This window comes from Globicephala melas, chromosome 3 (assembly GCF_963455315.2).
Source record: "Globicephala melas chromosome 3, mGloMel1.2, whole genome shotgun sequence".
NCBI classification, from domain to species: Eukaryota; Metazoa; Chordata; class Mammalia; order Artiodactyla; family Delphinidae; genus Globicephala; species Globicephala melas.
In genome coordinates this window covers 124,293,663-124,319,180 of record NC_083316.1, presented here as the reverse complement: position 1 = coordinate 124,319,180, position 25,518 = coordinate 124,293,663, and the positions used below count along the sequence as shown (strand labels likewise).

General features: G+C 42.5%; 2 protein-coding genes across 9 annotated transcripts in view; one reads left to right on the top strand and one right to left on the bottom strand.

Annotated features, from left to right (window-relative positions):
- Positions 1 to 25,518, top strand: part of HTR4 (5-hydroxytryptamine receptor 4) — a 215,071-nt gene that overhangs the window by 185,395 nt on the left and 4,158 nt on the right. The window contains exon 7 of the mRNA XM_060296416.2: positions 13,514 to 13,732. Within this exon, the coding sequence (XP_060152399.1) occupies positions 13,514 to 13,601 (88 nt within the window). The 3' untranslated portion in view covers positions 13,602 to 13,732. The remainder of the gene's footprint in view (positions 1 to 13,513; positions 13,733 to 25,518) is intronic.
- Positions 21,475 to 25,518, bottom strand: part of FBXO38 (F-box protein 38) — a 52,316-nt gene continuing 48,272 nt past the window's right edge. For all 8 annotated transcript variants that reach the window (XM_030847388.2, XM_030847391.2, XM_030847395.2 and 5 more), the window contains 4 exons: positions 24,336 to 24,481; positions 23,748 to 23,851; positions 23,143 to 23,256; positions 21,475 to 22,358 (listed from right to left, as the gene is read on the bottom strand). In XM_030847388.2, the coding sequence (XP_030703248.1) occupies positions 22,180 to 22,358; positions 23,143 to 23,256; positions 23,748 to 23,851; positions 24,336 to 24,481 (543 nt within the window). In that variant the 3' untranslated portion in view covers positions 21,475 to 22,179. The remainder of the gene's footprint in view (positions 22,359 to 23,142; positions 23,257 to 23,747; positions 23,852 to 24,335; positions 24,482 to 25,518) is intronic.

Below are 25,518 nucleotides of genomic sequence, written 5' to 3'. Positions count from 1 at the left end.
CATGCAAACAGACACCCAGATATTTAACTCTGTGATTATTTATAGCCCACTGAAAGTTTCTGAGTTTCTTTCTTAAATTTTCATGCCAGCATATGAGTTATTGAAATTGAAACTTTTCATAGAATAGACATAGTGTTTGGATGAGTGTTTAGAGAGTCTTATTCGTGAAGGATATTAAGGCATGTCATCAGGCTAGTGAAGGGCTACAGAGAACCAGTTGAAGGAAGAAAAAGTTGTGGGTCCATATCACTATGTAATCATGTAGTTAACTTAATGTTTGACTAGCACAGTACTGGCTAATATTTCATGAGCACCGTGCCAGGCATAATGAGCACATACGATCATGCCTCACCATAACTGGCTGAGGGAGGTACTGCTTTTATCTCTATGTCAGAGGAGGAAACTGAGGCATAGGGAGGTCCAAGATTGGGAGGCTTCTAAGTAATGGAGCTGAGATGAGAATTTTGGACATTTGACTCTCAACCACCATTGCTTGGCTAATGGCCAATAAAATAATAACTGTGCTAGATGAATAAGTTATGGTTCTTTCCCACAAGAGGCTTGTAATTTATCTGGAAACATGCTACTTAAATGCATACACAGTTGTATTTAACAAGCCACAGTAAGGGCTGTCACAGGCAGTTTATGTCATCAAATAAATTATAGAAACAGGAAGTGCTGTGTTTGTTTAAAAGAGGGAAAGGGAATAACATTGAGATGGCCAGAGGTGGCTGTAAGGAGGAAGTGGCCAAACCCAACTACATTCTCAAAGATCCCTCAGCACAGACATATCATCGGAGGTTAGCTAAAGAAGAGGGAAGAAGGGCAAAGAGGGTATGGTCTGTGCTTTTTAATCTTTATGGTGAATTATTTTAATCAGATTGCCCTTAAGAATTCTAACTCCAGGTTCCTGGTTTTCTGTCTGGTCTCTTGCCTCATCTGAAGTAGAATTTGATGTTTTGATGAGAGAAGAAGTGGGCAGAGTAGGGAGAGCCTCTTAGAACCTGGGGCCCTGAATGTATGGAGAGGATATTTGGATGGGGTTTCCTAATACAATATCTCTGGGAAATATGAGGAAGCCATGCATGGCTTTTCCTTCTTGGAATGGGACCCAGAGCTCGAGAAGAGCTTTGTTGCTTGCCTGGTCCAGAATCTGGGGGTGGGGAGGATGGGGGTGGTGAATAAGTTGCTCTAGCCTTTAAGAAGGGAGGCTCTGAGGTCACGATGCTCAGTTTAAAGGTGTGTGCTTCTGAGTCAGAGGACCTTGAGGTCGAGTCACGGTTTTCCCTCTTACTAACTAGATTATTTTGGTCACACTGCATTTACTAAGCCTCAGGTTCCACATTAGGAAATGAGGGTTAATAGTACCTACCTCACAAGGTTGGTGGAATATTATATATGGGGATATTGTATATGGGAATATTATATGGGATGATTCATGCAAGGATGGGGCCTGGCTAATGATGAGGAAGAGGAAGGGGAAGGAAAGAGGGTGGCTTTCTGTACGTATCTTGGCCATGATACCATGAAAGGTAATTCAGAACACTTGGCTTTTGTTCTGCCTTAGATGCTAACTATTGGGTGCCCTTGGACAAATAACTTTCCTCTCTGTGCCTGTTTTATGACTTGGTAAATTAAGGTAGTAACCTGCACTGTAAACCTCCCAAGAGTTTGTGTGACTCAAATGAGATTCTGGCTATAAAAGTTCTTTCCAGAGGTACAGTGTGGCATAACCATGTTATGCTCCCCTCCTTATCCTCCCCTAAAGGCACGTTGAGCCTAGTAGAATGCTTGCTTGGGCTAAGATCACCAATCCACTAACCTCTGTGTTTTCTTTCTTTTCTTCTTTCCCAACTTCTGCTTGGCTCTTCCTCATCTGTGGCTGTTTTCTGTTTCAACTAAAAGTGGCTGTTCCTCTGTCTCCAGCTTCCTCCTGCTTTTCTGCAATAGACCAGTTCCTGTCTAGCTCTGAACGTGCTCTGTAAGTCTGTCACTGTCTGTGTTGTGAGTCTGCCTGCATCTGTCCATTCACTTCTTCCTACAAAATGCCCTTGGTTTCTGCTTATTCTTCTGTCCTCACTGGACCAGGTTGAGTCCAGTGGACACATCATATATCCTAGAAATATCATGGTTGTTGGCAGAGGCCTGCCATGCCAAGAGAGTTCCTTCTGGACCTTGATTGCTGTTGATCTGAAGGCCAAAGATTTGCATGGTTTGAGAGCTTTGTTTTATTTTCTATTCCCTAATTTTAAATTTTGATTGGGGCTTCTTCCCTGTTCTGGGAGCATAGCCTTCCCAAGCCCTCTGGGAGATGAGCACTTGACTGAACTGAATTCAGCCAGTGTTATCGTGGTCCTCAGAGGCTCATCTGGGTTATCCCAGACCCCAATTCATCCTGCATCTCCTTGGCTATAAGTGGTGAACTCCAACTTTCTCAAACAAATGATTGTGACTAAACTGATTTTTTTCCATTTTTTAAGAAATCTTTTCCTTTGAAACACTTTTATATCTATAGAAAAATAATACAGAGATAGTACATAGCGTGCCTATGTACCTTTCACACAGCTTCCCCCAATGCTAACGTTTTACATAGCTATGGAACATTTATCAAAAGCTAGAAAATTAACATTTATCCAATACTATTAAGTGAACTACAGACTTTATTTGGATTCCCCTAGTATCAAATCAGATTTTGAGTAACTTTGTTCAAAGTCATTATTTTGAATTTCCATTATTAAGTTATTTTACACTACAGTAATGGCCTTGAGGGATGTTTGAAATATTTTCCTCTGCCCTATATGGCCCTGGTTGGTTTTGCTATGTTGATTTTGTTGACCTTCTTATGTTTCTTTTTTCTTTGCACATGTCAGCTATCATTTTTCCTGCAATCAGTTTATCTACCACTAGCATTACGTATTTCCCTTCCCATCCTAGTTTCCAGTCTCTCCTCTGCTGTGTGTGGAAGAACCAAGCTTTCTAGAGTTGTATGCAAACTAAGTTTAAATATTCTCCGAGTGAAAAACGAGGAAGACTACAAGGAAAGTCCACACCTTTGGGACAACTACTCTGATTACTCAGAGACCTTTAAAAAGAACAAACAAGCAAACAAACAAAAAACACCTCAGTGCAGGTTTCTGGATAGTTAAGGTCACTGGATACCTGACCTTTAGATAAATGCAGTGTTGCTAGTAAAAGATTCACAGAAACACGTACATGCACGTGCCCCTCTGCTAGTTCATTTTCTCTTGATGCCTTAGGTTTTCCTGAGTTAATGACTAACGGCAAAAAAGTCCTATCTCCACAATCTGTACTGTTGTTTCCTGCTCTCTCCATCCATATTCTTTCTTTGACTCCTTGAGATCTCCTGTATTAGTCTGCTCAGTCTGCTATAACAAAATACCATAGACCAAGTAGATTAAACATCAGAGATTTATTTCTCACAGTTTGGGAGGCTGGGGAATCCAAGATCAAGGTGGAGGCAGATTTGGTTCCCAGTGAGAATCCTCTTCCTGTCTGGCAGACAGATGCCTTGTCACTATCCTCACATGGCAGACAGAGAGACAGAGAGACAGAGACAGAGAGAGCATGGCAGTGAGGGTGGAGAAAGAGGACTCAGTTCTTTTTTCCTCTTCTTATAAGGGCACTAATCCTATCATGGATGCCCCACCCTTATGACCTCATCTAAACCTAATTACCTCCCAAAGGCCCCATCTCCAAATACCATCATATTTGGGTTTAGGACTTTAACATATGAATTTGGGGAGAGATTAAAAAAATTCAGTTTATAACACCTTCCCATCCTATACCAGTTGAAAAATATTCCTTTTGTATCCACAGACTCCTAGCTTCTTTGCCAGGGGTTTTCCATGGCAATGACCCAACCCATGATGTAAGTTTTGTGCTAGGATAGCTTTCTCAGTCTCCCTCTCATGGAAAGATTGAGAACCAGAAATACCCACAACAACAAAGACCCAACACAGCCATGAATAAATAAATAAATTTATTTATTTATTTTTAAATTTATTTAGTTATTTATGGCTGTGTTGGATCTTCGTTTCTGTGAGAGGGCTTTCTCTAGTTGCGGCAAGTGGGGGCCACTCTTCATCGCGGTGCGCGGGCCTCTCACTATCGTGGCCTCTCTTCTTGTGGAACACAGGCTCCAGACGCGCAGGCTCAGTAATTGTGGCTCACGGGCCTAGTTGCTCCGCGGCATGTGGGATCTTCCCAGACCAGGGCTCGAACCTGTGTCCCCTGCATTGGCAGGCAGATTCTCAACCACTGCACCACCAGGTAAGCCCAATAAATTTATTTTTATAAATAAATAAATAAAAGTACAGGGCTGAAAGATTGTTTCTTCTTATCATATAATAAGATATGGGCTCTGCCTTCCAGGAGTGTCAGGAAGCCAGACATATGTCCAATCAGACACCTCACATTAGCAGATAATTTGTGTTCCTGTCAACACTAAATGCTCATGGATGGTGTAGAAGTCTTCTGGAATGGGTCTTAAAGGGTGGGTAGGATTTGGATGTAGCAGAATTTGGGAAGTCATAGTAGATGTGGAAGACAGGGATCATGGGCGTTATGTCATTTAGAATACTTTGGCCTATAAGCACTAGAATGCCTAAGTAAAATTAACTTTAAAAAATAAGATTATCCATTTACAAGATAGAAAACTTGGTTTGGTAGAGTTTGGTAGTTTTAGTATTGGTTAATTCAGTAATTCAATAACACTGTGAAGAACCCAGATGCTTTTCCTCTGCTCTTTTCAGCCTATTAGTTTTCGTTCTGGATGATACTCTCATGGTCACAAACTAGTTGCAACAGCTCCAAACATTGTATCCTTCTCACATAACCACAACCAAATGCTAGAAGATAAGGCAGACTCTTATCATACTTGTCTTTTATTCAGGAGGGAAACATTTTCCATCAGATTCCCCTAGCAGACCTTCAAGTCATTGATCAGAAGATCAGAGGCCAAACCCTTAGCTGTCAAGCAGTGTTTTTGCCTGTACTAGGAGACAGGCTGTATTAGAAAGACAGAAGAGTGTGTGAGCACATACTTTTTTTTTTTTTTTTTGCGGTACGCAGGCCTGTCACTGTTGTGGCCTCTCCCGTTGCGGAGCACAGGCTCCGGACGCGCAGGCTCAGCGGCCATGGCTCACGGGCCCAGCCACTCCGCGGCATGTGGGATCTTCCCGGACCGGGGCACGAACTCATGTCCCCTGCATCAGCAGGCGGACTCTCAACCACTGCGCCACCAGGGAAGCCCTGGGCACATGCTTTAAAGTAAATAACTCACAGTGCCTACCACAGGCTCTAAGCCCATTCATGCTTCCTGAAGAAAAACAAAGGGAGATTTATTGGAAAGATACAGAGGTATCTCATGGATCCCCAGAGCAGGAAATTTACTGGCTTTCATGGTGACAAATAAGGAATATGGGTGCTTTTAGGGATTAGTGTTCCTCTTTCCACCTCTCTGAGACCATAATCTCTTGTCTAGTTTTCACTGTACATCAACTTCATTCTTTTCTCCTTCTGGATCAACTTTCTCTGATTCTATGAACACATGGGTCAAACCTGGCTCCCCCAGGCAGCCCTTCCCATTCTCAGTTCAAGCACTAAGACCCTGATAATATCTCCAAGTCCCCAGTCACATATTTCCTGGAGGTAGAAGCAGAGTAACTTTGGACTCTGCTATGGCCAGTAGGTAGAGCCTCCTGCAGGGGTGGGGACTTGTCCTTAGATTATGGAAGACAAGGGCTGGGGAGCACCCCCACAGCTGTGTCCTATGGTGAAGAAGCACATGTAAGAGATTGTGAGCTCGTGATGGCATGGGGTGGGGAGGCCAAGAGAGGAACACAGTTAAAGGAAGCATTCCCTGTTTTGGAATCACTATAAATGTCTGTGTAAATACAAACAGCTGAATCATAGGTGTGGATTTTGATCCTGGCTCCACTGATAATCAAAGAGAGGACCTGAGGCCAGAATCCCTTAACTGTTAACAAGAATATCTGTTTTCTAATGACAGAGATAAGCTAGTCCAGAGCAGAACAACCAGGGAGCCGAGGGAGAATAGGAACCCTGGTCTATGAGGAATCCTGAAGGACTGGAGGTGTTTCTCCTGGAGAAGAAAAGTCTCAGGGGGGTTGAGGGCTCCATAATGAATGACATGAGCATCCACTTAGGTCTTCAGGCTAAACTCAGACTGGACACCCTTCACAGTCAGTGGAATCAGTGAGCATGTCCTGCCCATCACTGTCTGGAAGGTCCTTCTCTTTCCTCCTGCCCACTGCTCCTACTTGTGCTTTAGACCTGTCTTTTCTCTTCTGGAGGAACGAGGCTCCACACTGGTCTCAGTGTCCCAATCGTCCCAGTTATTCCCCACAGTGCAGCCAGTGTTCATTTCACTCTCCATTACCTAAGACTCAGCCCAACCTTCTGAGCCTAGCTTTTAAGACCCTCAGTCATGGGGCCTCTACCTCCTTTAAGCCTCATCTCCCAGCACCCCCATCCTCACCATGTAGGATACACTCTTAGAACATTCACCATTCCTCAAACGTTACTCCAAGCTCTTTCCTGCCTCTGCACCTTGCCTAGCCCATGCTGTACCTTGAAAGCCCTCATTGCCCCCGTGTCCAATGCATCAGTGGGTCCTGTCAGCTCTGTTTTCAAGATATATCCTGAATCTGACTGTTTCTCAACACCTCCACTGCTACCATCCCACATCTCTGAGTCACTAACATCTCTAGACACCTTGAAAATCACCTGTGATGTATATGTGTAACTGATTCACTTTACTGTACACCTGAAATTAACACAACATTGTAAATTAACAATAAAAATTTTTAAAAATAAAAATAGAGCCAGTCCACACTGCCAAAAAAAAAATACTCTAAGCATAATAACAATGTTAAATTAAAATGAGCATATTCCATCTAAAAAAAAGAAAAGGAAATCACCTGTGTCAGCCAAAATAATGTCCAAAGAGATCCACATCCTAATCCCCCAAATCTATGAATGTATTACCTTAGGTGGCAAAAGGTACTTTGTAGATGTGATTAAGCTACAAGTATTGAGATGGGGAGATTATCCTGGGTTATCTGGGTGGGCCCACTGTAATCGCAAGCATCCTTGTAATGAAGAAGCAGGAGGGTCAGAGTCAGAGAAGGAGATGTGGTGGTGGAAGCAGAGGTTAGAGCAATGAGACCACGAACAAAGGTATGTGGGCAGCCTCTAGAAGCTGGAAAAGGCAAGGAATGGCATTCTCCCCTAGAACTTCCAGAAAGAATGCAGCTCTGCCCAACGCCTTGATTTTAGCCCATTGAGACCCATTTTGACCTTCCGACCTCCAAAACTGTAAGATAATAAGTTTGCACTCTTTTAAGCTAATAAGTTTGTGGTAATTTGTTATAGAAGCAATAGGAAGCTAAGATGGCTCCTGATTTTCCTCTGGGCTCCCACTCCAACCTCACCTCTGCCCATTCTACACACCACAGCTAGAATGTTCTTCCAAAACATGAAGTCCTCATGAATCCATTCTCATTACCTTAGCCAGCTTCCTGCTGCTCTTACGATGAGCATAACAGCCCTTAGCAGGGTGAGTCTCTGAGTCTTCACTCTCCTCTTAAAGTGATGCTCGCCGTGTTCTACTCTCGCAAGGCACACCTACCCTCAGGACCGTGGTCTTTTACTCTTGCTGGCCCTTTTGCCAACATCTTCCTCCTCTTTACCCGTTTAACCCCTACCCATCTTTCAGTTCTCATCTCCCTCACTTCCTCAGTCACGCTACCCTGACACACTAACCTCGGCCACATCCCCTATGACATGTTCTCACAGCACCGCCAAATACCTCTCATCCCTAACACTTCTCAGGCCTGCGATTTTCCATCTCACTGTGGGTCTCCCGTACTACACTGTGAGCTCCTCGAAGACAGGGACTGTAGATTTTCCTCACCGCTCTGTTACCTCCAGGGCGTGACACAGTGGTAGGCACTCAAAATATATTTTTAAACAAATAAGTGGCTGAATGAATAAATGCCTAAGATTTGAAAGTCTCACTTCTCCCTGAACATCAAAAAACACCCAAGATGAGATCTTTGTTTCCAGGTAATGGGGCTCCGGCTTTCGTGAAACTGTCTTAGGGTTGAATCTCTTTAAACTCATGCACCTTGCGTTTTAATAATTAAAACATCTTGCAGTCGCCTCCATATGAGCAATGCCATGCGGGGTAGGGCCGGGATGATGTGTAATAAAGTCTAATCATTTCCTTATAATACTAGGCTGCGCAGGCAGAGGGGGCTATTATTATGCGACTAATTACATCCAGGCTGCTCTAAGTGTGATGCTAATTGCTCAGTGAATGAATTGTAGCCTCAGGTAATTACCAAACCTAATGTGGCTTCAGTCATGCTTGAGTAAATTAATGTAAAGAGGGAAAGCAACCCAGCTTGAAGGGAGCTGCCTCCTGCCTTGCTGTTGCTTGGGAAACAGCAGTTGGGTTTTTTCATCTGGACTTGGAACTGCCCAGGTACACCCACATATCTGGGGTCTGCTTTCCCCAGCACAGCTGCAAGATTGCAAGTAAGATATTACACCAAACAGAGCTGAGAGACTTTTGCCACTCAGAACAGATGACTGTCTCTCTTTGGGGCTGTTTCTTTGTCTGTAAAACCATCTTCAAGGTTTCTTTCAGCCCTGTGATCAATGACTAAGTGAACAAACACTTGATCAATTATTAAAGAATGGATTTCTGCACTGAATCAGCTATCAAGCATTGTGTTCAAGTCTTACCTCTGTCATCAAATAGGAACAGTTCTCATAAACATTTATGGAGTGCTTACTAGCTGGCTGTCACTGTTCTAATAAGCATTTTATGTGCGTTATTTCACTGAATGCCCACAACAACCCAGAACATTTTGAATAATTCACAGAGCTAGTCGGTGCCAGAGGTAGGATTTAACCCGGGCATTCTGACTCAAGAGCCTATACTCTTAACCATTCCATACATAACTCCTTCTCTGACCCTGGGAAATTCACATTTTTTGCACCTTGGTTTCCTTACCAGTGAAGATTTCTGCACCCACTACATGTCCAGACCTTTGCTAAGCTCTTTATAGCTGTTCATTTTATCGTCCCAACAAAGCTGTGAGGTAGGTAGAACTAATCTACTTGATTAGGTCACACAACTAGTAAATGGTAGAGTCAGGATTTGAATGCTGTTCTGCAGTATCATGTACTTTCATGTACCCTTATTAGAGAAACACTGCACCGTCATTCGTTGTCACCACAACATCATGTGGACCTGAGTGCAATTCAAGCTCTGAATTCCCAAGGCAGTATGAGTTCATAAGGTGGCTTCTAGATCATCCCAAATCTGCTCAGATTGTTTATTTACTATCAAAGTGAAAATACCAAATTAAAAATATATCTCATGAGATTTGGGAAAACCTCTGCAGGCCAGACTCCATGTGAGACACACTGCCCTCTGCTAGAGTCCTGCCAAGGAAATCTCAGACTAGCTCCTCCTTTCTGGGTGCATCACCCACCACGGTGAGAGGACCAACCAAAGGTTGTAACAGAACACATGCCTGTCTGCTCAGCCTCACATGGAACGAGAGCTGCTGCCTTTCCACTGAACTCTGGAGAAGGGGAGTCTCCACTTGTTATTCTGAACAATTCACTTACTAGCACATGAGAAATAGATACTCAGGAAAGACGTGTTCAAGGCTTCTGTAGACGTGTGCCTGATTCCATGCAGTATATCTTCTTATATGATCAGAAATGCCAAAAGGTACCTCAACCAGGACACCCTCTTCATGTGGACTTGATTGATTGCCAGTGAACGTGGCTTATTGGCCATGAACAGGGCAAAGGTTCAGGAGTGTGTTTTGAGGTTAAGAGTGTGGGCATCGTGGACACTGTGACCTTACATAAATTGCTGCTTGATTTCTCTGAGCCTCAGTTTTCTCATCTGTAAGGTAGGTCCCAGTATAGTTGCTACCACTTAGGGTTGTGAAAAGTAAATGATACAAATGAAGTCATGTATGTAATTACCAAAAATCATGCCTGGCGTATATCCTAATTCCTTCATAAAATGAGCTGTGTATGATTTTCAGATACTGCAGTACAGCCCCATTTCACAGGGGTGTTTGGTTCTGAGCCCTTGTTTGAAGACCTGTATTTAAGTCATTAAGCAATGCCATTCAGGGCAAGAGCAACAGGCAAGCATCTGACTGTGGTCCTGGCCAGGCTTTGCCACTCACTTACCATGATGCTCAGTACTCACTTAACTGAGCTGAGTCTCAGTTTTCTCCTCTGTATAATATTGGTCTTATTGCCTACCTTGCCTGGCCTGAAGAGCTACTTATAAATAAAGTCATGGGTGGGAAAATCAGTTAGTGCTGTTTTGGTACACATGCTTGCCAAAAGAGCTCTTGTGATTCTGATAAGGGAGAAAGACAAGATATGGGAACCTTCTACATCTTGAGTTCTTTTAGGTTTTACCTATAAAGGAAAAAAAGGAGGAAAATATTTTTAAACAGTAAACTGCTGTGCATATATAATTCTTGTCATTATTATATACTCATAACTAAATGAGGTATTGAGGAAAAGAAGTAAACAGAATAATTTCAGTTTCAATATTTTGAGATTCTACTTTGTGCCAGACCCTGTGCTAGTGTTTTTCATACATGATGCAATTTGGTCCACACACCAGTACTGTGAGGTCGGTATCATCACTCTCAGTTACACTGGAGGAAAATGAGGCATAGAGAGATTGAATAACTTGCTAAATATCACAGAGCTGGTTAAGTGGTAGAGCCTGGTTTGGGAATGAGGTCTGTCTGACTCAAGTCATAGTTTTCATCACTATGCTGCATAACACAGCCTCCAGTTGGTGAGCCAAGGCAAGGGAGACACTGACACATGTGACAGCGTCTGAGAACAGTTGTAAAGGCTAAACCTTCTGGTATGAAGTATAACAGCAAACTACTCTGTCACCTGGATTATTGCTGTAACCTCCTAACTGGTCTCCCTGTGCTCACCCCACCTCCATTCCATCTACTCTCAGTAGAGCAACCAGAGAGAGCCTGCTAAGAAGTCATTTCAGATCATGTCAGGGCGCTGCTCAAACCTTTCACATGTGGGAAAAGTCAAAGCCTTATCGGGACCTGCCAGCCGTGGCTCCTCCACGCCAACCCTCTGGCCCCGGCTACCTTACTGACCTCAGCTCTCAACTCCTTCCATTCCGCCCCTCACTCCTTCTGCCTTGGCGCCCAGCATCCTTGCTTTTCTTCAGACGTTCCAGACAGGATCTAGCCTGAAGCCCTTTGCAGTTGCTGTTCCCTCCACCTAGAATGTTCTTCTCCCAGATATGCACATGCCTCCATTCTTCATTATATCTCACAGGATCCAGACAGAAGACAGAAACCACACCAGCTATTTAAACAATATTTTAATAGTGTATATGGAGGTAGCAACTGGAGGAAGCAACTGCTCCCTCTAGGGCTGAGGGAACAAAGGGAATAACCAAAAAAATGTAGAGACTTAGAGGGATCCCACAGAGCAGAAACTTGACCTCTGAGGAGGAGGCACTATCTCTGAGGGGCTGCCGTGAAGCTGGTTATGCAAGAGTTGGAAAGACTGTAAACAAGACTTTCCGCTGCTACTGCAAGGCAACTGCCAGGCATCGGCGCTGCTGGGTGGACGAAGCATGGCTGGGGTGATGCTCACGAGAAGCAGGAATAGGTAGCAGGCTCACAGGAGCAGCAAGGTCCTTCTCCTCCTTCCAGGGTTCCAGGCTCTGCCAGTTGGAGGAGCCTGATAGGAGCTAGCCGACAAGCCAACATTTGGTTTGTAGAAGCACAAAGCCAAGCTTAGAAGGGTGGTGCTGAGGCTGAAAGATTATGACTCAATAGCTGGAATGCTGACCTCCCTAAAGCCTCTACTCACATATCTCACTGGGACCTGCCCTGGCTGCCCTCATGAAGACTGTGTGATCCAACCCTTTCTATAACCCTTCCCACTTCATTCTTCTCCTCAACACTCACCTAGCAGGTGCTTGTGGTTCTTCAGGTCATATTCCGTCTGCTTACTTCTATCTTAGCAGCACCGCAGTGACAGTTCTGTGAGAGCAGACTCATGCCCTTCACTTTGTGTTCCTCAGCTAACACCTGCTTCTATCCAGCTAGGAGGACTTTTTATTCTAGATCAGGGCACTATGGACATCTGTGGCCAGATAATACTTTGTTGTGGGAGTCTGTGCTGTGTATTGAACAATGTTTAGCAGCATCCTCAGTCTCTACCCACTAGATATCTGCCAGTAGCATTGCCCCTGCCGTGACAACCAAAAGTGCCTCCACATTGTTCCGATTAAGACTCACTGTTTTAAATTTATAGCTACTCCATGCCTTGTGTGAGAACCAGTTAAGCATGTGGGTGTTGGTATCAGATAGACCAGGTTTGATTGGCTGTATCTTCACATATTACCTGTACTCCTTTGGGCAAGTCACTGAAGCTATGTGTCATTTTGCTTAAATGAAAAATAAACATAATAACCATCTCATGGGGCTGTCGTGCAGATTACATAAGGTAATGCGTGGAGAGAGTTTAGTACCTGGTACCTTGTATATACCAACCAGCCAACATGAGTGAGCAATAAATTATTATAATTCAAAGGAAAGCATCAATATAATTCTTGAGAAACCACCCCCAAGTTGGTTGTCAACATATGATGCCAAGTAAGTGGTATGTGTTCTTTTATTTGTTTTACTGAATGGGCTTTACACTGGCCTTGGGAATGAGAGGTAATAGCGCTCCTAAACTGTATAATGTCATAAGAATAACTGCCAGGTGCTGGAAACTGGGTTACTGATGACAGGACCCACTTGCAGTTGAGGTTGATTTAAATGCAGTTAACATATTGAGTGTAACCGTGTGATACTGCAGAAAAATAATAAACCCTTGTCAAGTAGTAAATGTCACTCTGATGCTTAGAGTCAACTTGCTGTTGGATTCATCTAATCGGTTTACTATCCCAGATGTCACCAAAAGGAATCCAACTAACAAATAGAGCTACATTGTCTTTCAGGCTCTGGTTGGTTTATTAACCTCAGTCAGAACTTGGCTATTGCTGAACCCAGAGCCATCCCTTGGGAACTTAGCATATTTAGGTACTGCTTGAAGTGGTACATAGGGTCCATTTTGATGAGTAACATGAGAGCCCCAGGCTTTGTTATGGGGAAATAAATCTGGGTACCAATCCCAGCTCTGCCTCTCACCCTCCATGTACCCCTTTCCTCCAGGACTTCAGTTCCTCACCTTTAAAATAAACAGTTCAGATGCTGTTATTTGGGCTTCCCTCTTGATGAAGTACCAGCCCCTGCCTGGCGCCACCTCGCCATGCTCTCGGAAGTGTACAGCAGAAAGGAAGTCAAGAGTGGTGGGAGTGCTGTCTTCGGTGCATCTGAAGGATGCCTGTCAAATTCTCAAGCTTTCTTTCCATCCTTCCTAGGTACAGAGTTCTGCACAGTGGACATCATCAGGAATTTGAGAAACTGCCCATACACCATGACCCAGAATCCCTGGAATCATGCTTCTGATTGAGGACGTGGCTCACAACTAAGCCATTCATTCCCATTCATGTCTGCATGAACAGGATACCCTGGCATCTCTCCTGACCCTCATCACCACCAGTGAGGCATGGGGCAGTGGGACCAAGGGCCCAGGAAAGGTACATGGATGACAGGGTTGGACAGGATCCAAGGCCAGAGCATGGAGGATCTCAGAGTTGAGAAGGGACTTCAGGCACCATCAGATGCAGGCTCGCGGCCAACACAGAAGCAGAATCCTCCATAGCATCCCTGGAAGTTGGTCAGTCTTTGCTTGTACACCTCCAGGGATAGGAGCTCACTACCTCCTAATGCAGTTCCTTCTATTGTGGAGAAGCTTTAGTTATAAGGAAGGTCTTTCCTTTGTTGGAACACAAATTTGTCTCTGCTCTAGTTGCATCTGGGAACAAGCAGTTGGCCCCTTCTTCCACTGAGAGCCCTTAAATATTGGAAGACAATGATCTGCCGCCTACCCACCCTTTTAAGTCTTTTCTTTGAACTCAACAGCTCCTATTTCCTCTCCGTTCTGGCCATCGTCCTCTGGACTTTCATTGGTGGGTGAATTAATCAAGGCTTTTATAATGAAATTAGGTTGATAGTAGTGCCAAGTGTCTGTCCAGAAGAACTGAATTATGACAAGTGAAGCATCAGTGTTTTTTGGTTCATAGACCTGAATATTTTTCTTTTTTTCTTGGGGATAGACTTTGGAAACTCTGCTTAGGTTTTGGTTTGGATCCATTACCAGAAGGCATCTTTACAGCTGGTCTGGTGTGTGTGTGTGTGTGTGTGTGTGTGTGTGTGTGTGTGTGTGTGTGTGTGTGTGTGTGTGTGTGTGTGTGTGTGTGTGTGTGTGTGTGTGTGTGTGTGTGTGTGTGTGTGTGTGTGTGTGTGTGTGTGTTTAAAGATGACATTTTCTCATTGGCATACTGGCTGTGAGGTCATTTGAAGTAAATCTTGATTCACTCCCCTTCCATGACAATGGGGAAAGGACCTACCTCTTTACCGAGAATGTCGATTGAGAATTGTCCTACAATTCAGATTTTGGGAGGGAAACTCAGTTGCTCCTATAAGACACCTTTTAGGGCCTTACTTTCTTGGGAAACTTCACTGGCCTCCTGCCTGTGAAGTTCCTGGGCTACCATTTTTCTACACCTTTTCCAGTATCTCATTTCCTCCAATCTCCTAAGGAGATGCTTCCCTAATGTCAAAGCTACCAACAAATGACTTTATGTTGGGGTGAATTATCCCCTCAGGTTGAGACTCTGAGGTTTTTCAGTTGCCTTTCTTTTGGCTGCTGATAAAAACCCTACTGAAGGGGTTAATTGCTGATCCTTATAGGGAAGCCTAGGGAACAGGCAATGTGGGGGATGGTTGGGAGCATACGTAACATGAACTACAAGATAAAGATGTGCCGTAAGTTTCTAACCTCACCAGTTCTCCTTGCCCTTCTACTTGGGCTGTTGGCCCCTCCTTCCTTCCCAAGTGATCTCAGAAGCGACAGTTGCCTCTTTCTCACTCATTTCATCCATGAGGGAAGAACTCATTAGCCCTCCCTCTTCTCTCTGTCCCCAGAAATGGTGAGAAGGATGGTCAGACTCCACATAGGATTAGGGTGACCAACACCCTGGTTTTAGCACCAAAAGTCCCACATTCTAGAAAACTTCTCAATCTCAGACAAACTAGGCTGGTTGCTCACCCCCTAGATGGAACCCTCCCTGTGCTGAGGGTTAAATAAGACTCCTCAGTGTTGCATTTCCTTTTTTTTCCCCACTTTTTCATGGAAAAGGCAGAGATGAGTGAATTTGGGGGTCCAGAGTTTTCCACATGCTGTCTTAATGTGGTCTCTCCTCTCATCAAAGCACAGAGAACTTCTTAGGGAAAGACTAAGACAGTCATAGAGCCAGCTCACAGTGAGGAGGAAAACGTTTAGTGCGTTGAGGCAGCTGGTAAACTTTAATACCTCCAAAGTCAATAATTTCTACTATTTAATACATACATGCATACACACATACATAAATACAGTAGGATTTCTTCCCTATGAAAAGTTTTTCTTCCCAGGAGCTTAGCAAGCATATCTGCTTATGCAAAATATTATTTCTCAGTGGCAGTCTCCCATATTAAATGGCAACTTGAACTTGACAGGGATCTATAGATTACAACATAGATGGGAAAATGAGACCTTACCATGTTACGGGTCCGTATCTTCTGGACTCTTTGGTCATGCTTGTGTGGGCCAGCCTATGAATGGTATCTGTAGAGGTAACATGCACCCTGGTTCAGGGAAAGGACAGCAATTGCAGGAATAGGAGCCCTTGCCATTGTCAAGAAGAAGGACCCCTTTGCGGAGAGGGCCTCACAAGCAAATTCTGCTGTCTCTTTGGAGCAGAGCTGGGATGGTGTGGGTGATGCACCAAATGCTCACATTGGAGCTTCACAGAACAGAAGCAGGCTTGCTCTATCTGGACAGCTACTAGCCTGGCATTACTTAAATCTCTGGCTCCCGGGAATCTAGGTAATATGGCATGTGTGTGAAAGCCTCAGAAGGAGGAGACTTGGAGCTTGTCAAGGAAGGAAGTACTTTGCTGTCTTCTCTGAGGCCATCCTCTTTCAGAAAGCCTGCAGTGTCATGAAGGGATGCTCCCAGAGAGAAGGGCCCATGGCCCCAGCCACATCTGCCAGATTGGCCTTGACAGTCACGGGGGTGATGGATGCTGCAATTAGACTGCCCCATGCCCGGGATAAAGGGGGTTCACCTGTGCTGCTTTGCACTTTGACTCTCCAGCCTACAGGGCTGTCCAGGTAGAAGCCCTGAAACTCCCTATCCAGCTCATGATCAGCAGCTAGGAAGCAAAAGGGATAAAAACCAACTTCAACTAACACTCAAGTATATGTTTGCAGAAAAACTCGTTCTTTCTGAGACTTCACCTTTTCATCTCACCAACATTTCCACTTCATGCTGCTAACTTGCTCTGTCCTGAAGCAAATTTCTGTCTAGCTGGGGGATGGGGATGTGGGCATGGGGGTGGATGAGGGAGGGAAATGGGGTGGATTGCTGGGGAGTGGCTATCATTAAATAGACTTTGTTATTTTCTTCAAGTAAGGACAAAAGTAATGTCTTCTTGCTGCTGTGCTGTCTACCCGTTTTTCTCTTTGGTGTTATATCTCTCTTTGGTGAGAGAGCAATATTGCCTTTCTCTTTTTCTGTATTACTTTGCTTTACTCTAGTCAAAGTCCTTACTGTAATAGCTGCTCTAGAGGGGGGAAAAAAAAGACTAATGCACTTACCTCTTCTAGTCATAATTTGCAATCTCTTTTCCATCTAGCCTAGAAAACTGAGGCCAAATATTTGGTTTGAATTTAAACAAATCAGGGATGGATTTGAAGGCTTGAGTTTGGGACACCATGTCACTTTGGGCCTTAACCAGCACTTGCTTCACTTATGTCATCTGCAAAATGGAGAAAATCTCTGAGCTGGTAGGATTGTTGAGTGTTCCAACATGTGTCACCCAAGTATTTTTACCAAACGTGTGTCCTGCCTATACTGTTATTTACTTAATATTTTTATTTAAGTCAATTCAAGTTTTCACTTACATAAATTTATCTTAGAAAGAAACACTGTATCAGTACCCCAAGTAGAAATTCAGAATTGCCATTAATAGAAAGCAGCCATAGAGAGGAATCAATGAAAGCAAAGCAAGATTATTAAGTTCTAACGGGAAGCCAACGCACAGAGCCTCCTCTCTGCTTCCGAGTTTGAAAGGGAGAGTGTCAGAGAGCTGTTAAGGCACCTGCCTCCCACGAGGGGTTCTTTAAGCCGAGAAGAGGTGAAAGGGAATTTACCAGAGAGAACTCCCAAACTTTATGAGCTAATGTGATTTCATGACAAGCTGCATTCCACATATTGTGGCAGCATAGAGAGAAAGGAAGTGAAACTGCTTATATTTTTAACTACTGTTATACTCGGTTCAGATTAGGTTTCTCCTTTCCTTTTCCTTCCTTTTTCAGCTCTCCCCAGAACATGTCTTAGGTAATAATAAAATGATAATAATAATGTAATAATGTAGCAATAATAAGAGAAGTAACATTTAATGAGCTCCTTTCTGCCAGGTACTATGTTAAGTGCTTTGTTTACATGGATCATCTCATTTAATCCTCATAAAACCCTTACAAGATAAGTACCAGAATTTACCCTGCTTTCCAGATGAGCATGCCTCCACTGAGAGATCTGGTGACTAGTCCAAGGTAATAGACCTGGGAAGTGTGGTTTGGAATGGGAACGTCGGCAGTCTGACTCTAAAGCCCATGGTCCTAGACGTGTGCAACACGGTTCCTTATTTGGACTGACTTACTCCACATCCACGTGGCAGACCCTGTTCCAGGAGGGAGCAGTGAACAAGCCAAGGCTGGCCCCTTTCCTCATGCTGCCTAAGAACTTCCCTTCCATGTCATCCTGGGACCTGGAAAGGAACTTGGGACATGCCTACTCCAGAGTGAAACTCTGCCACACACCCTCTGTATCTTCTTCTGCTCCCTTTCACTCTCTGAGCCTCAATTTCCATCTTCATACATTGCAGGGATTGAGGTAGATGATTGATCAGGAGGAAAGGCCCTTGCACACTGATCTTTCATAGTCTTCCCAGTATTCCGCAGCCTGGAGTCACTGAGTAACCAGCAAAGAACCCTGGGAATCAGGTGTGTGAGCCAAAGAGAGGATTAGTCTTTTGTGTTTCAGACCATCGCTGGGGCTGCCCACAGCAGGAGGGACCCCAGTGGAAGGCAGTTTGACTTCCTCACATTTCTAGTTGGAACTTGGAACACTACATGGAAATGTTCCCATACGTCCCATCAACTCAGCACTGCAGGCTTCTCAGCACTTTACAGCTTCTATGCACTTTCACAGCAAGATCTTTGAGCCTCTCCCAGCAGCTTGCGGGGAGGGATTACTGACTTCATTTTATAGAAAAGGAAACAGACTTTGTCAGGGAAAGTGATTTGCTCAAGGACACAGAGCTTATACGGGGCAGAAATCAGGGCTGAAAACACTTAGGGTCACTCCATCCTCACGGAGTGATTTCTTCCTCCTCTTCTAAATATTTTATTAGTAAATATGCAAATTATATATTTTTAGACTATATAAATGACAGGTTATACAAATAATGTATTTATGCACTCCACCCCCATTATAAAGAGTTCTAATAATAAAGATACCACAAAATACCCCTTGACACCAACTCAGTTCCACTCCCCTCCCAAGAATTGCCCTCATCACCTGGCTTATATAATTCAAGAACGTGTTCTGTGTATTTATATATGTCAAAATGTACATATAAAAATACATGGTTTTGGTTTTTGTGTATAAATAAGATGATGCAGTATATAATAACTGCAACTTGCCTTTGCAAAGGTATACCTTCAACATCATATCACATCAATACGTGATTTTTATTCATTCTCTTTAGTTGCTGTGTATTTCACACGGTAGACGTTGTATAGTTTGCAGTGTTGTCTCTATTATGTTTTTACTGCATCCTGTGTCTGAGTGGGTCATTTGAGGCCTGCATCAGAAAATCAGCAGCCTCCATATTTTGGGACTGTACTAACCATGCGAAGGTCAGCTGGAGTTGTTTCAAGTTGAAGTGGCAGCAGCAACTCTGACTGGGCAGCTTCCCAACTAAGCCACTTTGCTCAATCGCTCGGGCTTTAGAGTCAGACGGCTTCCACTACTTTTTAGAATTGTTTTTGTAAGCAAGATATTTAACCTATTACACCCTAGTTTCCCCAACAGTGAAGTGGGGGACATAATGATCATACATATTTTAAAGTGTTGGTATGAGGATGTGTATGGAAAGCACTTGGTAAACGATTTAAAAAATGCTTTCACGGTATCCTTACTTCCTCACCAGTTCTATCTCTGTTTCCTACCATCCTGGGATCTGGTCTGAGGAACAGAAGGTTATAGGAAGATTAGTTTAAAAAAAGAAAATAAAAGATAACCCTTTCATAATAAAGGGAATTATGGTGGAAGCAATACTACCTCCACTTGCAACTCATTGTCCAGTTTACTGAAGGCTCTCATTGGACCTTCACAGCTGCCCTGTGGCGTGGGTGTGTTAGTCCGGGCCATTTTACATATGAGGAAACTGCGGCTCCAGAATAGGGCTTATGACCATCCACGTCATCCAGCAGTCATCTGAGGGAGTCAGAATGTGAGCCCAGATTTTCTGATTCCAAATATGAAGTTCCTGGAAGAATTGTGGTGCCAGTTATTATTTAGAGAGATTGTTAGGACTCACACACCTGGCAGCATTATAAGAGGGACACGATTCTCTCTCTAAATTTGACATTAATTCAGTAATCCATCCATGAAACATTTCTTAAGGTCTTTAAAAAATGTGCCAGACACAACTCAGTTCCCTGTGGCAAGTAGGTATGGGCAAATGACAACCTAGGGGCCAAATCCTCCAGTCTGTAAACTAAGAATGGTTTTTACTTTTTTAAGTGGTTGGAAAACAAAAGATATTTTGTGACGTGAAAATTATGTGAAACTCAAATTTGTTTCCAAAAATAGTTTTATTGTAACACAGCCATGCCCATTCCTTGATGTTTCCTCTATGGCTGCTTTCATACTACAACAGCAGAGCTGAGTGGTTGTCATAGTTGAGCCTAAAATATTTACTATCTGGCTCTGCACAGAAAAAGTGTGCTGATAGCTGCTGTAGGGCAATCACTGTCCAGCCATTCATTCCATAGACATTTACCAAATGCATCTATCAAGTTTCATTTTTTTAGTTGTCGCAGTCTAGGCATCTTTAGAATGATTTTAGAGTGGATCAGGTTGAGACAGTGAGATAGACAAACCAACAAAAATTAGAGAGCAGTGGCCTCTAGTGGCCTTACATCTAAACATTATTTGGTTACGGTTACAGTGAAAAAACAGGTTTAGATCGAGTCTTAGCTGAGAGTTGGGGGTCTATATTACTTTGAAATATCTAGAATGTCCCGTAATTTGTTTCCCACCTTTTAGTGATCAGAGTTTTAACCTGGAGAGTGGAACACACTCTTTTAATTAGAAGAGAGGTGAGCTGAGTTAAAAACAAGGTAATAAAGAGATGACTGAATGCAGCACCAAACATTCTTCCTAATATAAGTAGATGAACTTAAAGTCTTGGAAAACAGAGAACTTTGAGGAAAGAAACTGATTATCATTCATACTATGAGTGTTTGTTAGGAAATACTTGCTGGCTTCTTGCATTTCTATGAATATTAATGATGAAGGTAGAGGCAGCCTGGTGGGAATTAGGCACTGAATTCTTATTCCGCCTGGCCTCAACCAGCCCCTGACTGTGGGTTAGCCATTTTCCCTCTGGGTTTCAATTAATCCCCTGTAAATGAAGGGGTTGGACCCTTACACCTCATATAGACCATAATTACATATTCTGTTTGGGAAGAGTTTCTAAAATATTTCCACAGAACTTCAGTTTGTGCAATTTATTGAGTTCACTCAGCTAGCAAGTGACAAAGCCAGCCCTCAGACACAGGTGTTGCTCTGAAGCTTTTTTTGCTTTAACCCCTGACACTATGATACTGCATATTATCACTGCCATATATCAGGTGAATTTCTCTCCTTGAGAAAGGAGAAAGGCCATCTCCTGAAGACCAGATATTTGGGGAAATTCTGCTGTTCCCAGTGTTCTGTCATAAAGAGTTCTGTGAGTTAAACATCTTGCAGCCACAGAACTTTAAAAAAAGAGATCAGAGATTAGACTACACTGAAATCTTACTTAGACACAACTACACATTCCTTTTCTGTGTAGTATTTGCTACTCTTCTTTAAAATGAGGGATTCAGTTCCAAGGCAAGAAAAAAGTTTTTAATAAATTTTTATTTTTATATTCAAGATAAAGCATATACACAATATGGAAATAAATAACTAGAAATGCTTTGGAAACTTTTCCATTTCCCCCTCAAACTCAGTTTTTTTTTAAACCTATGAGTCTTTTTTTTACTTCATTTTAAGAAATATGGCAACTACAATACCAAGAGGAAAAAGAACCACAATTTTGTACAGAAACAAACATACAGCCACCTCTGACCATAGGGTTTAGTTGGAGTTTTAACAGTAACACAAAAAGAGCACGAGAGACAAAAAGACGCTTCAACAGGTTTACTCAAACAGCTCTGCTCGAGAAGAAAAAGGCACAGATTTAAGGGCGTGACAGTGATGATTAAGAATATAGTAAACAGGGGCTCAGCCAAAAAGTGACACCTTATGAACTGCCTGGAAAAATGAACAAAATGAACTCTTTCCAATTCTCTGCCTTCATTAAAATGAATTTTTAAATTAAATTGTATAAACATATGATATAAAGTTGGTACTTAGGAAATATCTTTGTGTATTTCCTCTATGTACAAATCTTTGTATACAACTTCAATGTTCCTTATACATTTCCTATATACCAAAATGCGCCGGAGCCTCCCAACTGCATGCCGCAAGCCTCTGTGAAGCTCTCTGGCAGCTGGATGGCCCCAGCAGCTTACTGCCAGAATAGCTGGAAAGAGGAGGGACCAGTTAAATGTAGTCATCTTCAACAGGCTCTCCATTGACGTCACAATAGTGGATAAAAATTGCCACTACTCGCTGAAACACGCCCTTCTTCATCTGACGCATCTCTGAAATTTCCTCTCCTATTGTTTCCATACAGATGTCTGCAGACAGCTGCCCTTTCCTTCGAGGAGCATAGATGGTGCCTTGGAAATTAGAAAAGGGGAAACAAGATTATCAGAATCATTTGGAAAGCCACTCTGATTTAGCTGGTCCATGAGATATGCCTGTATACTCTCATGCAGTGTAACTGATGTATGCATAGCTCATGGAATGGGTCCCCATCAGTTTGGTTATATACTCTGTTTGATGCCAAAAAGAGCACACATGATTAAAGGCCCAAGGTGAAAAATGTACCAGAGAGGTAAGTCATACATATATACATGTAGTTTATGAAATCGATTTCCTCCTAAAATATATATTTTTTAACTTCCTACAAATGGATATTCAAGGGTGCTAACACTTAGAAGAACTATATTCCAGAGTTCCTTCAAGTTCCCCCATCAAGTATCCACACCTAAATCATAAGTTCCCACATGCTACCCAACAAGAAGCAGCTCATAAGTAGCAGAATAATTAGTATAACGGGAACAGCTTTGAAACAATATAGTTGACCAAATTCTTCAATAAGGAGTAACAAGATTATAAACATTTAGGTAATAAAAAAATCTAGGTAGGACAATCTGTCTGAAGGAATCCTTTCCACCAACCTTCATATATCCCTAGTAAGTCAACTGGTTATCTATTGTATACATTTAGAGCTGTTTTTTTTTTAGCAAGGGGTGAACCAAACAATAACAAAAAGCAAAAACATTTATATGGGAAGTGATAAAAAGCTGCGCCGCTCGTAACTCAGACAAAATACTAAGTATCTAACACCGTAGGATAACCTCAAACTAGAGAATAAAAATCAAGTCAGGACATAATTACTTTCTTCATCATCCTCAAAATCATATCTGGCAAAGCTGTTGGGTTCTGCTGCCCGTAGTGATCTCAACCAAGGGAAGTCAGAAATCATGGAATACGGCGCTCCATCCACAACACCTAAAAGAAGACAGATCAACAGTGCTACTGGGGTGGAAGTAACGATAGGGCCGAACACTGTTAGTATTTTGAAAGCAGCATCAGATATAAATTCCAATTCTAGCTCTGCTACTATTTAGTCATGTGATTTTGGTCATCCTTTGCTTCCATTAAGCCTCAGTTTCCCTTTCTATATATGTGTACATATATATACACACAAAATAAAGAGGCTGACACAGGTTTCCTCAAGTCACTGCAACTTTCAAACTGTATAGCAAGTTTCAATTTTCTTTCACTTTTTGTGTTTCAATACTGCTGATTATTTTAGGGATGGTAAAGACTCATACAGGGAGAGCACTATTTATCTGGTCCCTGCTACCTGCAGATATTCAATATTCCCATTATTTTGACAAATTGTTAGGCTCCTACTCCAATCTTCCCTAAGACATGTCTCTCCATCTAATTAGTTAACAGTTATTTAGCTTTCCAACCATTTACAAATAAATGCTCACCTTCTAAAGTATAGATTTCTCTACCCCATGGGTACTTGGGATACTTCTTTAAGTCATCTTCCCTTCGTGTGGCTTCTGGGAAGAATTCATACTTAATGAGCTCTCTGGAGGCAACAAGAAAAATTAAATAAAAATTATAAAACTGAAAATAATGTTGGGATGTAGGTTAGAAAGGAACTATCAAAATGTGTTATGCCTAGATTCTAATGAAGGTCTCAAACAAAATATTAAAATAACAAATGCATAAAAAGTCAAATTTTCTGATGATGTAAAACATCACAGTTTTAAGATCTTTAATATCTCTTTTCCGTGCTGTAAGGCTAAAGGAATGAAACTAAATGTACATGTACGGTCTGTTCTTGTGATTCTTCTCTAAGTTTGAAAATAAAAAGTTACAAATATATATGTATGCATTTTAGTTTTAAGTCCTCATTTCCCTTTTTTTTTTCACATTACATTTCATGTTTCAGTGCCTGAAAAGCCCAGATGAAATCATTTAAAATAAAAAATAATTAGGATTTGTTGTTTCTGGGCATCCTTGCTCTGGGAACTGACTTAGAAGGTCGTCAGGGGCTGCAGATAACTTACTGGTTAATGTTTGCTATTGTGTCCATCCAGCTGCGAATGCGCACCTTGTTCCGGACATTGGGAGGGTTACTGAATTCATGGATAATACAGATGTGATAGGGGTAGGGACCACTAAATAGCTTCTGCTCCAACGTTAGTGTGTCCACCTGTGGAAAACACGAGAGAGAGGATTTTGGACCAAGGAAGAGAATGCCTTAGAAATCTATCTCCTAGGGCTTGAACAATCTTTCCTTGGGACCTCAGTTTTTAAATCTCTGGCTGATTTGAAAATCAAAGAGTCACATTCCACCCTGAACACAGCTTGCCATGCTAGGGATGAGGCTTAGCAAATTCAACTGTTTAGCAAGCTCAGCAGTTTACATCTCACTGTTATATAAATGTGAATTAAACCAGAGAATCCAGATTCAGGTAACTGATCCCAGCAATCCACTTCCGAATATATCCTTTACAGGTTTAAATTTTGACTGCACTATAGAACTGTGAATGTGTAGTGCCATATACCCCATTCTAACTGGACTAATGTCCATTCCTAAAGACAGAACACACTTCCTTGCCCCCTTGTAACCTTTGTTCACATTGCTTTCTTCTCATGGAATGCCCTCATCCCTATTTTACTTACGAAATCCCACTTTGTCATCCTAATGACATATATGTCTACCCCCTTCGTGGAAAGGCAAACTTCTCAAGAAGGATGATGTCCTGTGTTATTTTTCAGCCCCAGCAAATTATAAACACTCAACAAGCAATTTGTGTGTTGAAATGATTCTTTTGAGGCCAGGTTCAAACACTGACTGCAAAGGTTCATATTTCCTTTAAACCTTCTTTTGACATCAAGCACAGAGTCTTACACACAATGTTACTCTTTTTTCCCCTAGTTTTATTGAGAAATAATTGACAACACATCACTGTATACCTTTAAGGTATACAGCATGATGTTGTTGGGTTTTTTTTAACATCTTTATTAGAGTATAACTGCTTTACAATGGTGTGTTAGTTTCTGCTTTGTAACAAAGTAAATCAAGCTATACATATACATATATCCCCATATCTCCTCCCTCTTGCGTCTCCCTCCCACCCACCCTATCCCACCCCTCTAGGTGGTCACAAAGCACTGAGCTGATCTCCCTGTGCTATGTGGCTGCTTCCCACTAGCTATCTGTTTTACATTTGGTAGTGTATGTAT